Source organism: Camponotus floridanus, unplaced genomic scaffold (assembly GCF_003227725.1).
Source record: "Camponotus floridanus strain SB8 unplaced genomic scaffold, Cflo_v7.5 scaffold448, whole genome shotgun sequence".
Taxonomy (NCBI): Eukaryota; Metazoa; Arthropoda; class Insecta; order Hymenoptera; family Formicidae; genus Camponotus; species Camponotus floridanus.
The window spans coordinates 1-14868 of NW_020229601.1; the positions used below are offsets into that span (position 1 = coordinate 1).

At 40.7% G+C, this 14868-nt stretch overlaps 1 protein-coding gene across 1 annotated transcript; it reads right to left on the reverse strand.

Annotated features, from left to right (window-relative positions):
* Positions 1 to 7949: 7949 nt before the first annotated feature.
* LOC105258591 (transposable element Tcb2 transposase) lies at positions 7950 to 8597 on the reverse strand. The gene has a single exon (XM_020029790.2). It carries the CDS (start codon positions 8595 to 8597, stop codon positions 7950 to 7952), a length of 648 nt encoding a protein of 215 aa, XP_019885349.2.
* Positions 8598 to 14868: the final 6271 nt, after the last annotated feature.

The following is a 14868-nucleotide window of genomic DNA, read 5'->3' on the forward strand; positions in this document are numbered from 1 at the left end:
AAATTTTATATTTTTCTTATTATTTTATACTTATTATTTTATACTATTATTTTATACTTATTATTTTATTAGTCATACACACATTTTATTAAATTTTATATTTTAATTTAAAAAAATATGTATTTATTCCGCGCCTTTCCTTGCGCTCCCATTCCTTACGCTATCTCTCTCGCATGCGTTGTCCTCGCGCCATCGCTCCCTCTCTCTCGCACACGTTGCCTTTCAAAGAAATGCTGCTGTTTATATTGTTTATAAACCGAACGTGTTCGTACGCAACACTGGTTTATCAACCGGGCATGTAATACAATTGTGTATCATTGCGATAAACATATAAACACGCGCTGCCTCCGAAATCTCCTCCGTCCCGCGTGACGTCATTCCCCGCTCTTCCGTAATCCACGCGCCTCACCCCCCCTGAGAGGACCTGGATTAGAACTCTCCCTATTATCCTACTAATGAGAATATATATATCTTGTAAATGCACCAAGTAAAATATATGCATATGCCTTGTTCTCGTTTACATTTCTATGTACAATAAATTTTTCGTATCTATGTATTTTCAATTATAAAATTACCGATAATAATATGTAAAGTTTCGAAATTATATATAATATGGTTTTAAGCATATATTTAGTATTTTTGACAAGAGTAGAAAGAAAATATTAGCAATTAAAGGTTTCAACCCGCTCTCCGATTTGGATTCATCATAAGATAGATTGGTCTTAAAAAATGCTCAAAATATTTCGAAACCAGCTGGTAATTTTTCCTCTAAATAATTGACTATGATTCAATAATTTTCACTGTAAGCTAAGCATTCTAAAATTGTATAAATCAATTTCTTTCACGGAAAAGTTAAAACTTTTCTTCCATGTACTCGATCTGTCATTTTCATACCATTACAATATATCCATTTCTTCTATCCAGGGGAATTTCTACAAAAGAAAATCCAGAAAAGAAGTAAAAATCTAGTGAAACTGCTAGCGTTACATAAATAATTTTTGACCAAATCATTAATTAATTTCTCAAATATCCCATATAAAAAATACCCTCTATAAAAAAATCATGTATTACTTATTTCTTATAAGATTTTCAGATTGCATTTCAGTTGTTCATATGCCGTCTTTTTGCATATGTAATCATTCATAAGACATTTCAACTTTACGAGTTCTTGCTTTAAAACATTCTGTGTGATCATCATAGCTATCTTTGCCAAACAGATTCCATTTTAAGTCAAGTAGCTTTGCACTTCCTAAAAAAGCATCTTTTTATTTAAATTTTTTCATTATTATTTGCAAGAATGAATATAATAATATACAATATTTTTACTAGAAAATTTTATTTTATTAAGTATATGAACTTATAGTATGAATTACTATTACAATTTCCAAATTTACGGGTCGTTTATTGAATAATTGTTTAATATTTTATATTATCTAAATACATTATTAACATATACATTATTAATATATACATTATTAACATGTATATATTTCTATGTATACAGGGTGTCAATTAAGTCCCGGGACGGCTGAATATTTTCTCATGTAAGGTATTTTTGAAAAAGGTCAAGGTCATTTCTGAAGTAATTTTCAACGAGGAATTCAACGGTGACCTTCAATTTGACCTTGAGCTTGACCTTCAAGGTTATTTGAAGGTCAAAGTGTTCTTTTTAAATAGGAACCCCTATTTTTGATTGTAATTCTTATAGCTGACCTCGAGAGCTTTCCAAAACACTATAATAAAATATTTTTTTCTCAGCATTTATCGAGTTATGATGCTTCAAATCATTTCTTAATTTTACATAAACCGTAAAATATCTTGTAAAATATTCACTTTTCGATTATTTTACCTTAATACTTTTTATGTACAAAATAATGAGAGGAATCAATTGGTTTAAAGAAAACATACAGTTGTTTTTAAGAAAAAAATATGGAATTGTTAATCAAATTACATATTTTTTCTTAAAACAACTATATGTTTTCTTTACGCCAATTGATTCCTCTCATTATTTTGTACATAAAAGTATTAAGGTAAAATAATCGAAAAGTGAATATTTTACAAGATATTTTAACGGTTTATGTAAAATTAAGAAATGATTTGAAGCATCATAACTCGATAAATGCTTGAGGGAAAAATATTTTATTATAGTGTTTTGGAAAGCTCTCGAGGTCAGCTATAAGAATATACAATCAAAAATAGGGGTTCCTATTTAAAAAAAACACTTTGACCTTCAAATAACCTTGAAGGTCAAGCTCAAGGTCAAATTGAAGGTCACCGTTGAATTCTTCGTTGAAAATTACTTCAGAAATGACCTTGACCTTTTTCAAAAATACCTTACATGAGAAAATATTCAGCCGTCCCGGGACTTAATTGACACCCTGTATATTAACATGTATATATTTCTATGTATATATTTCTCTGCGTACATTGATGTACAATATAATCGATGAATTTGCTAACATGATCCTCTTTTTTCGATGTTATATACAAATATGTCTAAATATATAATTATATATATATATATATATATATATATATATTTGACGTGGCCGTCACGTCGCGTACATCCGCCCCGGCAATCTTGACGGGGCGCGGCCGAGTGGCCGCGTCAAGGGTCAAGAGAGAGAGAGAACTATCGCGCTCCCCGGAGAGACGAGTGAATCCGTGTTATATTGCGTGTAATATTAATTTTCTACTATCTTTTTATTTTGTATCGAATCGGCTTGAGGCGCCTCACCATCGAACACCGAAGAACAGGGGAAGCATCATCGCCTCCCCGCGACAGCTAAGAACGACAGCCGAGGGAAACTCTAAGAGCCGAGGATCCTGGCCCAGAGAGCCCTGCATCATGAACCCGGGCAGGGGAGAGCCGCATCGCCTCTCACAGCTGGCCGGAAGCGACAGCCGTTGCGACAGCCATCCTCCAGGGGAGGATACGTCCGTGAAGGACCTCACCCGGGCCATATAAGGGCCCGCGACGGCATTCAAGTTTGGCGCTATTTCGCGCGGGGCGCGATAATGCGTCGCGTGGCGCGCGAGGCGCCAGGACCTCGCGCGTGTCGGCCGCTAATTGGCCGGGGGTCCGCGCATCCCCCTGCGCGGCCAACGACCCCGCTATCGACCCTGGATCTCGAGATCCAGGGCTCACTCTGTCGCGGCCGCTCGATTCAAGCAGTCGAAAAGAATTATTCGTGCACTGAAGAGACGAACCGAGGACGAGACCGAGGATCATCCCCGCAGCCGGGAGAAAGCTTCGTCGGTGAGGTTGCTCACGTAATTTTGGTACTCCGCGAGCCGTGATTGTGTCCGCTCGCCGGCCGTTCTATCGCCGTCGCCATTACGGTATTTATCGCGACCGCTCGAGCCTTCTGCCGAGTCGGTCGAATTTTGTGGATTTCAGGCGACCGGGGGATAAGCGACTGAGGAAGCGCGGACACGGGCGACGGAAGTGCATATCGTAGGGTAATTCTCGTCTCTCTCCGGGTATCAGGGTGCGTAATACGCGTAGCATTCGACCGTTGGGTATCGACCGCGTGCGTCGTAAATCGCGAGAAATGCGTAGTTCGCACGGGCTGTCGTTGGGTTGTCGAAGCCGCGTCTCGCACCTCTGAAAAATGTCTCAGAGCGAGTCTGTGGAACGTAGTTGGTCGTGAGTAATGAGTCTTCGTGTAATCTAATTGTCGTTCGTGAATATTGCGCGAACTGCGTATTATTGTCGCGTCCATTGTGTGCGTTGTGAGTTGTTCGTCTCGAAAAAGAGAAACGTAATTCCTCGAAATTGTCGCGGCGTGCGGGTATCGCACGATTCCAAGTATCGATATCGGAGGTCAGGAAACTCCTGGCGAATTTTGCGGCTATCGAAGGAGGCGCGGTGCGGGACTGTCGCCCGCCTTCCTTACTGCCTTGAGACCGAGAAGATAATTAATTCTCACGCTGTCGAAGGTATCGGGGGTGTGACACGACATTGTCGCATCGCCCCGATTGCCAGAAATATTTAAGTGGCGAGCGTCGCAGCAAAAGGCGGAAATATCTTCGGACCGCCACCGGCTATCGAACTTCGCCGGTATCGTCCGCCAATCGTATGCGAGATCTCTCCTCGCGGAACTAATATCTTTTCGCTTATTGCGTAACTAATCGGCCGTCTTATTTCTGGGTTGTCGACTTCGAGTACGCTCGGAGGAAATTGCGAGATACGCAGCTAATTAGTAAGATCTCCGCGAGGCTGTCGAAGCTGCGAAGGATAGGCAGGTATTATCGCACTCTCTCTCTCTCGCGTATGATACGACCGTTATCGAGAATTCGAATTATCAAGGTTCTGTATAGAAATTATTGTTCTCAGGAGCTTCAGGAAGCTTCCGTAATAGACGCTCTTTGGTAGACCGCCTTAGAATATCGCGCGTTTTTCTAGCGTTTCGAGAATTATTGTCAGTTCATGTCTAGTACGTTATTTCTGTTTCCAGTCTGTATCGATTTTTACTTCTTTTGTTAATTACTTTCCTTATTATTTTCTCTCTAAATAAATCTGTTATTTATTTTTATTAAATCTCGCGTTCTTTATTTGGCTGGCGATCAGCTGTGATTTCTGTGTCCGTCTTTGTCTGTCAATTTAGTAAGCTCGCTCAATCAATTCACTTTTTCTTTCAAACCCCGCCCCTCTACCGTTAGGCGAGCTAGCCAGCCCGTGGCGAAGCGGGCTGTCGTATTCTTTCGCGCTTCTCGAAGAATTTATGAAACTGGTACGTGAGAGACCGTACCTGGCGCCCAGTTCTGAGGTAACGAGACGGCCTTCGCTCCGCCGCGGCTCGCGCGCGGACACCCTCCATTCCTGTCCCGCCGATCCCGAGTACACCAAAACCCTTGTGTTTTTGACGGCGCTTCCGCTCCCCCGCGAGAATAAAATTTGAATTGAAAAAGTGTCGCAATATATATGTATATATACAGGGTCTACCAAAAGTGTGGAAACCCCTAAATATCTCGGAAAATATATGTTTTACAGAAAAGTGTTTCCAACAAAAGTTGTAGGGTTTAAGAAGATCTATATACTGATTCTATCAGTTTGACCTTGGATGGCGTCGTCAAGGTCAGGTCAAGGTCACATTGACTTTTTTAAATGACACCCCCTACATTTGATTGCATATTCTTATAGCTTAATTCAAGAGCTTTCCAAAACACTATAATAATGTTCATTTTTATTAAGTACTTTGCGAGTTATGAGGGTTGAATGATAGAGTAGCGCCGGTATTAACATTATCCAAGGTGTACTACATGGAGGTTACTCGCTCGGATTTGCATCTGTTGTGTGTGTGATCCAGCTAACTAAGGCAAGATCGGTCGTGGATCCAGTCAGCAAAAGCAAAGACCCAACCAAATTACAATCGAGCATTTAAAGACCTGGAAAGCAATCGACATAGTAAACAGTAAATAAATTTGTGGATGCTCATTTATCATAATAATTGTTCGAAATGTGTGCGTGTGCGTGCGTGCGGTGCGTGTATACAGAGATCAGGTTAGGTTGCACCAAACGATTGCAAATGTGTTTCAATGTGTTAAAGTAAATGCTGAAAGTGGCTGCCATTTACTTCCTGACAATATGCTAATCTTTGGTAGAATGTAGAAATGACTTTACGATTCGTTTCAAAAGGTATCAAAGCCATTTCATCCCTTATTCGCTGTATCAATTCGTGAATGGTTTTAGGTTTTGTTCTGTAAACCTTACTCTTCAGATATCCCCATAGATAATAATCAAGAGGAGTTAGATCTGGTGACCGAGGTGGCCAATCCTCTCCTCCCTCATTTCCGTTCCTTCTTCCTATCCACCGTAGCGGAAAAGTCTCATTTAAAATACGACGTGGTCCTGCACCAAAATGAGCAGGAGCTCCATCATGCTGAAACCATATTTCTTGGAAATTATTTGGAAAAGTATTCTGTATGGCTGGAATTATTTGATCAACAAGTAATCTCTCATACCTTTGAGCGTTCAAATATTCTTCAAAAAAAAACGGCCCTATTAAATAGCCATCTATTATTCCGCACCATACATTTATTTTTTGTGGATGTTGTGTGTGAGTTTCCCGCACCCAATTCGGATTCTCATCTGACCAGAAACGAAAATTTTGATTATTAACTTCTCCCGTTAAGGTAAAAGTTGCCTCGTCTGTGAAAACAATTTGATAAGGGAAGATGGGCCGGACATCTATTAGTGCCATCATTCTTTCACAGAAATGTATACGACGCTCCTCATCTCCGTTTTGCAATTCTTGAACGTATTGCAATTTATATGGATGGAACTTGTTCTTCTTTAAAATTCTCCAAACCGACATGGGAGCAATATCGTGAGTTTGAGCGACTCTCTGAACACTAGAATTGGGATCTTCAATAAATGTCTGCAGAACATCAAGTTGTTTTTCTTCGTTGGTTGCAGACAATGGTCTTCCTGACTTAGAGCGATTTCTTACGCTACCAGTTTGTCTAAAACGTTCTATTGTTTTTAACACAGTGGACTTATTAATTCGACGGTTCGGATACGTGTCATTAAATAATCGAACGACATCAGAGAACGATCTTTCGTTATCACCCCATCCACGCATCATGAGGATAGTGATTCTTTCACGTTCCGACAAGTCGCCAGCCATTTTTAAAACGTTTAATTTTAATTAATCGTACGTTGTATTTGGACGATAACAATTAATTTCTGCTTGCTCAAAGCTGAAGTTAGAAGGTGCTCGTTCTTTGATAGCTTTATACATTCTTAGTTGAATTTTAAATGCGAGTTAGACTGCATGTAGTGCGTCACATAGCGGTAAATGAAGGAACTAACGAGACGTTTCATACACGTTTTATGGAGCAATTTTTTGGCAATTTGACTTCAGCGAAATATGAGGATATGTTGAGGAATCGATCTTGCCTTAGTTAGCTGGATCACACACACAACAGATGCAAATCCGAGCGAGTAACCTCCATGTAGTACACCTTGGATAATGTTAATACCGGCGCTACTCTATCATTCAACCCTCATAACTCGCAAAGTACTTAATAAAAATGAACATTATTATAGTGTTTTGGAAAGCTCTTGAATTAAGCTATAAGAATATGCAATCAAATGTAGGGGGTGTCATTTAAAAAAGTCAATGTGACCTTGACCTGACCTTGACGACGCCATCCAAGGTCAAACTGATAGAATCAGTATATAGATCTTCTTAAACCCTACAACTTTTGTTGGAAACACTTTTCTGTAAAACGTATATTTTCCGAGATATTTAGGGGTTTCCACACTTTTGGTAGACCCTGTATATATATATATATATATATATATATATATATATATATACAGTGTGTCCCAAAAGTTCGGCAACGGTCAAATATATCGTAAAATATGACTTTTCTTCAAAAATGTTTTATACAAAAGTTGTAGGGTATTAAGTGACGCATTAAATAGTAGTATTAGTATAATCCTAGATGGCGCCACTGCGGTCAGGTGAAAGTCATCTTAAATTTTTCAAATGGAGCACCCTACTTTTTATTTCACATTCTTGTAGCTGACGTTGAGACGTTTCCAAAACACTGGTTACAAACCTTTCTTCCACAAAAACTTTCCGAATTATAGGATTCAATATTTACAGTATCGCAAGCATTGGTATTACCCAAGGTGTACCACGTGGAGGTTGCCCAGTCGGATTTACACCTCTTGTGTGTACAACGTGTGTGTGTTAGTGTGTGTGTGTGTGTGTGTGTGTGTCAGTGTGCGTGTGTCGTATGTGTTAGCGTGTGCTGTGCGTGTCAGTGTGCGTGTGTGTTTGTGTGTGTGTGTGTGTGTGTGTGTGTGTGTGTGTGCTGAGAGAAGTGCGTGCGTGCGTGCGTACATGCGCGAGTGTCAACAGAAATAGGGACCCTACGGTTCGTCATTTCCGTAGTATTTAGAGACTCCAAACCCTCTCTGTATTAATGTTGGTTTAATTTAGAAGATGTTCAAATTGACGGCCATGAACGGTTTGACAATATGCCAAACGTTCATAAAAATTGCGCCGAACATTTTGCAAGTTTTCCGGGGTTATTGATGCTACAGTATCTAAAATGCGATTTCTTAATTCATTTAAATTCGTAGGTTTTGTTGCAAACACCAAATTTTTTAAATGACCCCAGAAAAAATAATCCAATGAATTCAAATCAGGAGATCTAGGTGGCCATTCAATTGTACCTCTTCTGCCAATCCATTTTCTTGGAAATGTATCATTTAGGAATCGACGGACGTTTATGCCAAAGTGAGGTGATGCACCATTCTGTTGGAAACAAACGTTATTAAAAGCGACACCAACTACATTTTGAATAGCAGGCAGTACCTGATTTTGTAAGAGATGCAAATAACGCTCCGCATTGATGTTCTCATTCAAGAAAAATGGTCCTATAATTGTATTTCCGAGTATTCCTGCCCATTTAACCATTTGAGGATAATGAGTATGAGAATCTCTCATCCAGTGTGGATTTTCGTCACTCCAATATCTGCAATTGTGTCGATTGACAGATCCATGCAATTCGAATGTCGCTTCATCGGAAAATACAATCCAGTCAAAAAAGTTATTGTCTCCATCAAATCGCCTCATCATTTCTTCGCAAAATTCTATCCTCCTATTATAATCATTGTCTGACAGTTCTTGAACTAAACGTATTTTAAAAGGATGATAATTGTATTTTTTTAAAGTTCTCTGAATCGTGCTTTTACTAATATCACATTACTGACTTGTTTTTCGGATTGACGTATGAGGATTTTCTACAAATGATTGTAGAACTTCGATGTTCTTATCATCATTGCTTGCAGTTTTCGGTCTTCCTGCTCGAGGCCGGTTTTTAACTGAACCTGTTTGTTCAAATCGAGCCACATTTCGCTGAACAGTAGACTTTGTAATTGGCAAACGATTAGAAAATGTATTGTTAAATAAAGCAGCCACTGCTTCATAAGATCTAACATTGTCTCCGTATCCTCGCATTGTAAATAATGTTATACTTTCTCTCTCAAATAAATGCATTTTTAATTTCCAACACCATAAAAACGTATCAAGATTACATTACAATACATTAAGCATAACATTAAACATAACATAACATAACAAAGCAGCTGTTGCATCTTGTAGATGAAGCTAACATAAGAGAAGCGAGTACGAGCCTTGTCCAGATCTTGCTCTTACAACGTGCACGTGGAAGAACGTGTATTGCATACCCACCCACCAAACTACTCATTCGCTGTAATCTTGATACGTTTTTATGGTGTTGGAAATTAAAAATGCATTTATCTGAGAGAGAAAGAATAACATTACTTACAATGCGAGGATACGGAGACAATGTTAGATCTTATGAAGCAGTGGCTGCTTTATTTAACAATACATTTCCTAATCGTTTGCCAATTACAAAGTCTACTGTTCAGCGAACTGTGACTCGATTTGAACAAACAGGTTCAGTTAAAGACCGGCCTCGAGCAGGAAGACCGAAAACTGCAAGCAATGATGATAAGAACATCGAAGTTCTACAATCATTTGTAGAAAATCCTCATACGTCAATCCGAAAAACAAGTCAGCAATGTGATATTAGTAAAAGCACGATTCAGAGAACTTTAAAAAAATACAATTATCATCCTTTTAAAATACGTTTAGTTCAAGAACTGTCAGAAAATGATTATAATAGGAGGATAGAATTTTGCGAAGAAATGATGAGGCAATTTGATGGAGACAATAACTTTTTTGACTGGATTGTATTTTCCGATGAAGCGACATTCGAATTGCATGGATCTGTCAATCGACACAATTGCAGATATTGGAGTGACGAAAATCCACACTGGATGAGAGATTCTCATACTCATTATCCTCAAAAGTTAAATGTATGGGTGGGAATACTCGGAAATACAATTATAAGACCATTTTTCTTGAATGAGAACATCAATGCGGAGCGTTATTTGCATCTCTTACAAAATCAGGTACTGCCTGCTATTCAAAATGTAGTTGGTGTCGCTTTTAATAACGTTTGGTTCCAACAGGATGGTGCATCACCTTACTTTGGCATAAACGTCCGTTGATTCCTAAATGATACATTTCCAAGAAAATGGATTGGCAGAAGAGGTACAATTGAATGGCCACCTAGATCTCCTGATTTGAATCCATTGGATTATTTTTTCTCGGGTCATTTAAAAAATTTGGTGTTTGCAACAAAACTTACGAATTTAAATGAATTAAGAAATCGCATTTTAGATACTGTAGCATCAATAACCCCGGAAAACTTGCAAAATGTTCGGCGCAATTTTTATGAACCTTTGGCATATTATTAAACCGTTCATGGCCGTCAATTTGAACATCTTCTAAATTAAACCAACATTAATACAGAGAGGGTTTGGAGTCTCTAAATACTACGGAAGTGACGAACCGTAGGGTCCCTATTTCTGTTCACACTCGCGCACGTACGCACGCACGCATGCACGCACCACGCACGTACTTCTCTCACCACACACACATACAAACACACACGCACACTGACACGCACAGCACACGCTAACACATACGACACACGCACACTGACACACACACACACACACACACACACACACTAACACACACGCGTTGTACACACAAGAGGTGTAAATCCGACTGGGCAACCTCCACGTGGTACACCTGGGGTAATACCAATGCCAGCGATACTGTAAATATTGAATCCTATAATTCGGAAAGTTTTTGTGGAAGAAAGGTTTGTAACCAGTGTTTTGGAAACATCTCAACGTCAGCTACAAGAATGTGAAATAAAAAGTAGGGTGCTCCATTTGAAAAATTTAAGATGACTTTTACCTGACCGCTGTGGCGCCATCTAGGATTATACTAATACTACTATTTAATGCGTCACTTAATACCCTACAACTTTTGTATAAAACATTTTTGAAGAAAAGTTATATTTTACGATATATTTGACCGTTGCCGAACTTTTGGGACACACTGTATATATATATATATATATATATATGTGTATATATATATATATTACGCACAAATATCGGTTTTAAAAATTTAAAATGTGTAAATATTCATTTTCTATAAAACAGATATTTGCAAATAGATTAATATGTGCTATATAGAATGTGATAAAATTAAAAATATAAGTCAATTTGTATAAAACATTTTATGAAGTTTTTAATATCCTCACAAATATTTTACAATGGAAGAAAATTAATATAGAGCAAATAATTGTAATTATATTCCATAACTTTCTAAAATTAAGTATAAATTATATCATTTATACTATAATTTATACTATAAATTTCACAATATTAATATTACAAGAAAATAGCAATTCGAAAAGTTCAAAATTTTAAAAATTAATTATTAAATGTAATTATTAAATTTAAAAACATAAGCGTCTTTTAAAATTAAATTTTTGACTTTGTTGGCGAAGAAGAAACTGTGTCATAAAGTTTATTTTTTTCAATACTCTACATCTAATTTTTAAAGAATTATTTCACTATTGATATATGAAATCACGATTATGATTTGTATTATGCATTGGCTCAATAGACAATTTCTTGATTTTGTGTTTACCTTGATTTGAGGATGAAATTCAAAGGATGCAGCAATATTTAACATAAATTTAAAAGCTTTGATCATAGGATACCATGCTATATAATCTTTTACTTTTCGCAAATAAATAGCAAGTTCCCAAAATACGGAGAATTCAAGTTTCTTCTTAGTAGTAGGAGTAAGGGGGTTCTAACCCTCTCAGGGCGGGTGAGGCGCAAGAGGAACCGAGGCGCGCGGCGGGTGACGTCAGCCGCGGGGAAAGGGGATCCGCGGCGCGATCGATGGACGAGGGGTCCGCGAGGTGAAGGGGGATCCGCGGCGCGACCAATGGACGAGGGGGTCCGCGAGGTGAAGGGGGATCCGCGACGCGACCGATGGACGAGGGAGTCCGCCAGGTGAAGGGAGATCCGCAACGCGAGCGATGGACGAGAGGGTACGCGTAGTGAACGGGGATCCGCGGCGCGAGCGATGGGCGAAGGGGTACGCGCAGTGAACGGGGATCCGCGGCGCGAGCGATGGGCGAGGGGATCCGCGAGGTGAAGGGGAATCCGCGGCGCGAGCGATGGGCGAGGGGGTCCGCGAGGTGAAGGGGGATCCGCGGCGCGAGCGATTGACGAGGGGATCCGCGCAGTGAAGGGGGATCCGTGGCGCGACCGATGAACGGTGGTGTGAGAAGGACAGCGCTACGTATGGGAAAAGGACAGTGCAAAGTGTGTGAAGAAGACAGTGCTACGAGTGCGACAAGGATGGCGTTAACGTGGGACAAGGACGATATATAGGTGGGAGAAGGACGACGCAAAGGTAAGTGAACAACGAGTATATATATTCTAAGCGAAAGAGAGAGAACGATAATATCAAAAATAACAACGCGTGCGAGAGAGAACGATAATACCGCGAGACTTGCAATTAGCGCGTGCGAGAGGGAACGATAATACCGCGAAGACAACACGTGCGAGAGAGAACGATAATAGCGCGAAGACTTACAACTAGCGCGTGCGAGAGAGAACGATAGCGCGAAAACGACATGTACAAGAGAGAACGATAATATCGCGAGACTTACAACTAACGAGTATGATAGAGATTACTAATTCTAAGCGCGAGAGAAAGAGATAGACTTACAACTAGCGCGAGACTTATGATTAACGCGTGCGAGAGAGAACTTAAAACTAGCGTAAGAGAGACGCAGGGATGGGAACGCATGAAGAGGCGTGTAAATAATTAGATTTTTTTAAAAATTAAAATATAAAATATATAAAATTTATTAAAAATGTATATGTGTGTTAATACAATTGTGTGTGAGTGTGTGTGTGTATGTACTGTGACGTTGCCGTCACGACGGACGTCCACCCGCCAAAAAGACTGCGTGACGCGAGTCGAGCGGCCGCGCCGGTCGAGAAATCGAGAGCTCCGCCGGGATTTTCAGAGAGGGGAGCGCGTTCGTTTATAAACAAAAGCATTGTTACTAATCCTATTTGTCGAAATTATATTGTTTCGGAGGCCTTAAATCTTCAACGAAGATTTACCTGGAAGTCTACAAGAAAAGCAGCCTTGCCGAATCATCACCGATCAAAACATCGGCCGGGAAAAACAAGGGTCGGCGATACTCGAGCAGCCTCGCACAATTTCGGTCCATTGACCCAGCATCCCAGGGCCGGCCAGCAATGACGGGCGCCGAAAGCACCCCGCGAAGGGGCTAAACCTTCTCGGAAAAATCCGGAAAAGTCGCTGCCCTCCGCTGGAGAGGGACGAAGGCAGCAAAGATCGGCCCTGACGGGAGAATTCCCGAGCACCTGGCGCTGAAAAACGCAAAGGAACAGCGGACCGTTGGAGGCGCGGGACCGCGGGCGCACGATGCGCCCTTGCGCCACGGTCGAAAATCCGAGCGCGCGGGAACGGGCCTATCACCCGTCTCGATGGGGTGCGGGGCGAATAGTTAAGGATAAATACGGCGATTCCGAGAGAATGAGAGACTTGTTCTACGATAATTTCGGCGACAGTTAGAGAGAGTATCGCGGACGTTCGGCACAAAAGAAGACGAATTGGCGGAACCCAGAGCGAAGAGTTCAATGGTGAGGTCACCCGGCTATCTTGTGTTTTATTACGAAAATTTGTACGCCGTCCACCGATACGGCTCGCGGGTGGACCCCTCTGGCCGGTCGCGATTAGTGTTTCGTTTGCGTAAATTTCGCGGTAGTGAAAATAAGTCGAGTGCGACCGTAGTCAAGGGGCGACAGTGATCCGTCGATCGGTCTCACCCGATATACTCGTTCGCCTCTCCGTTATCCGTGTGACGCGCGTTAGTGCAGAATTTTTAACTCGAGGCTATCGCCGGTCGGAGTGGAGCGACTCCGACCAATTGTAAGTGCTGTCGACCGCCATCCCAGGGGAAAAGTTCCGCGACAGCTTGAGCGGCAAACTGGTGAGTACCTTGGAAATTGTGACAGCGGACCGGAAGTTGCGCGACCAAAGCGGGCCTCGATTCTCGACCATCTCTCTCTCTACGTGCGTTCTCTTTTTGGCGACTCGCAGTCCGCTGACCGCGGACGTGCGAACCATCGGCTGTCGGAGGCATAAGCTGTCGACACCCGCCATGCCGTGTGTGCACCGGCGGGAATCCCTTATCGTTGCGATACGCGAATTCCGCGTTCCGATTGACTGGATATTGCCGTTCTTACGGTAGGTTACCTCGTATTGGCGTTATTTCTGTTACGGCAATTAAATAATATAAAGTATTAACTGTCATTTCCGTTTCGATAATTTTAAGATCTCGTATTTCTTTCTGTTTTTCGTACTAATAATAGCGCGCCTCGTTCGGTTCTCCGAAATCGTAAGCGCTCGCGCGCTTCTTTCCGTTCTCCGTAATTGCAAGAGCTCGCGCACTTCTTTCGGTTCTCAGTAATTGTAATGTTCGGTGCGCTTCTCGCTATTCTCCGTAATAATAGAGTTTCGCGCATTCGAGTCTGTTTACCGTAATTATAAAGCCTTGCGTATTTGACTCTGTTTACCGTTATTATACCGTCTTAGCTTTCTTTTCGATTAGTTATTTCAAGCGAACATTTGCTGTGAATTACGTCTCATTATTCATGTTATTTCGATCGGATTTTATATCTCATTTGCTTGTCTTTAATCGAAGTATTGTGAACCTCGTTTCACGCTGATTTGTCATTCGATTTGGGCTTTTATATTTTTCTCTCATTTATTATTTTTCTATTAATAAACCTGTTATATTGCCTTGTTAAATTCGCGTAATTTATTTGAATGTTAGTCCCCTGTGGTCGTCAATATCCGTTTCTGTGTCTCTCGCACATCGAATTAAGGAAGTCTC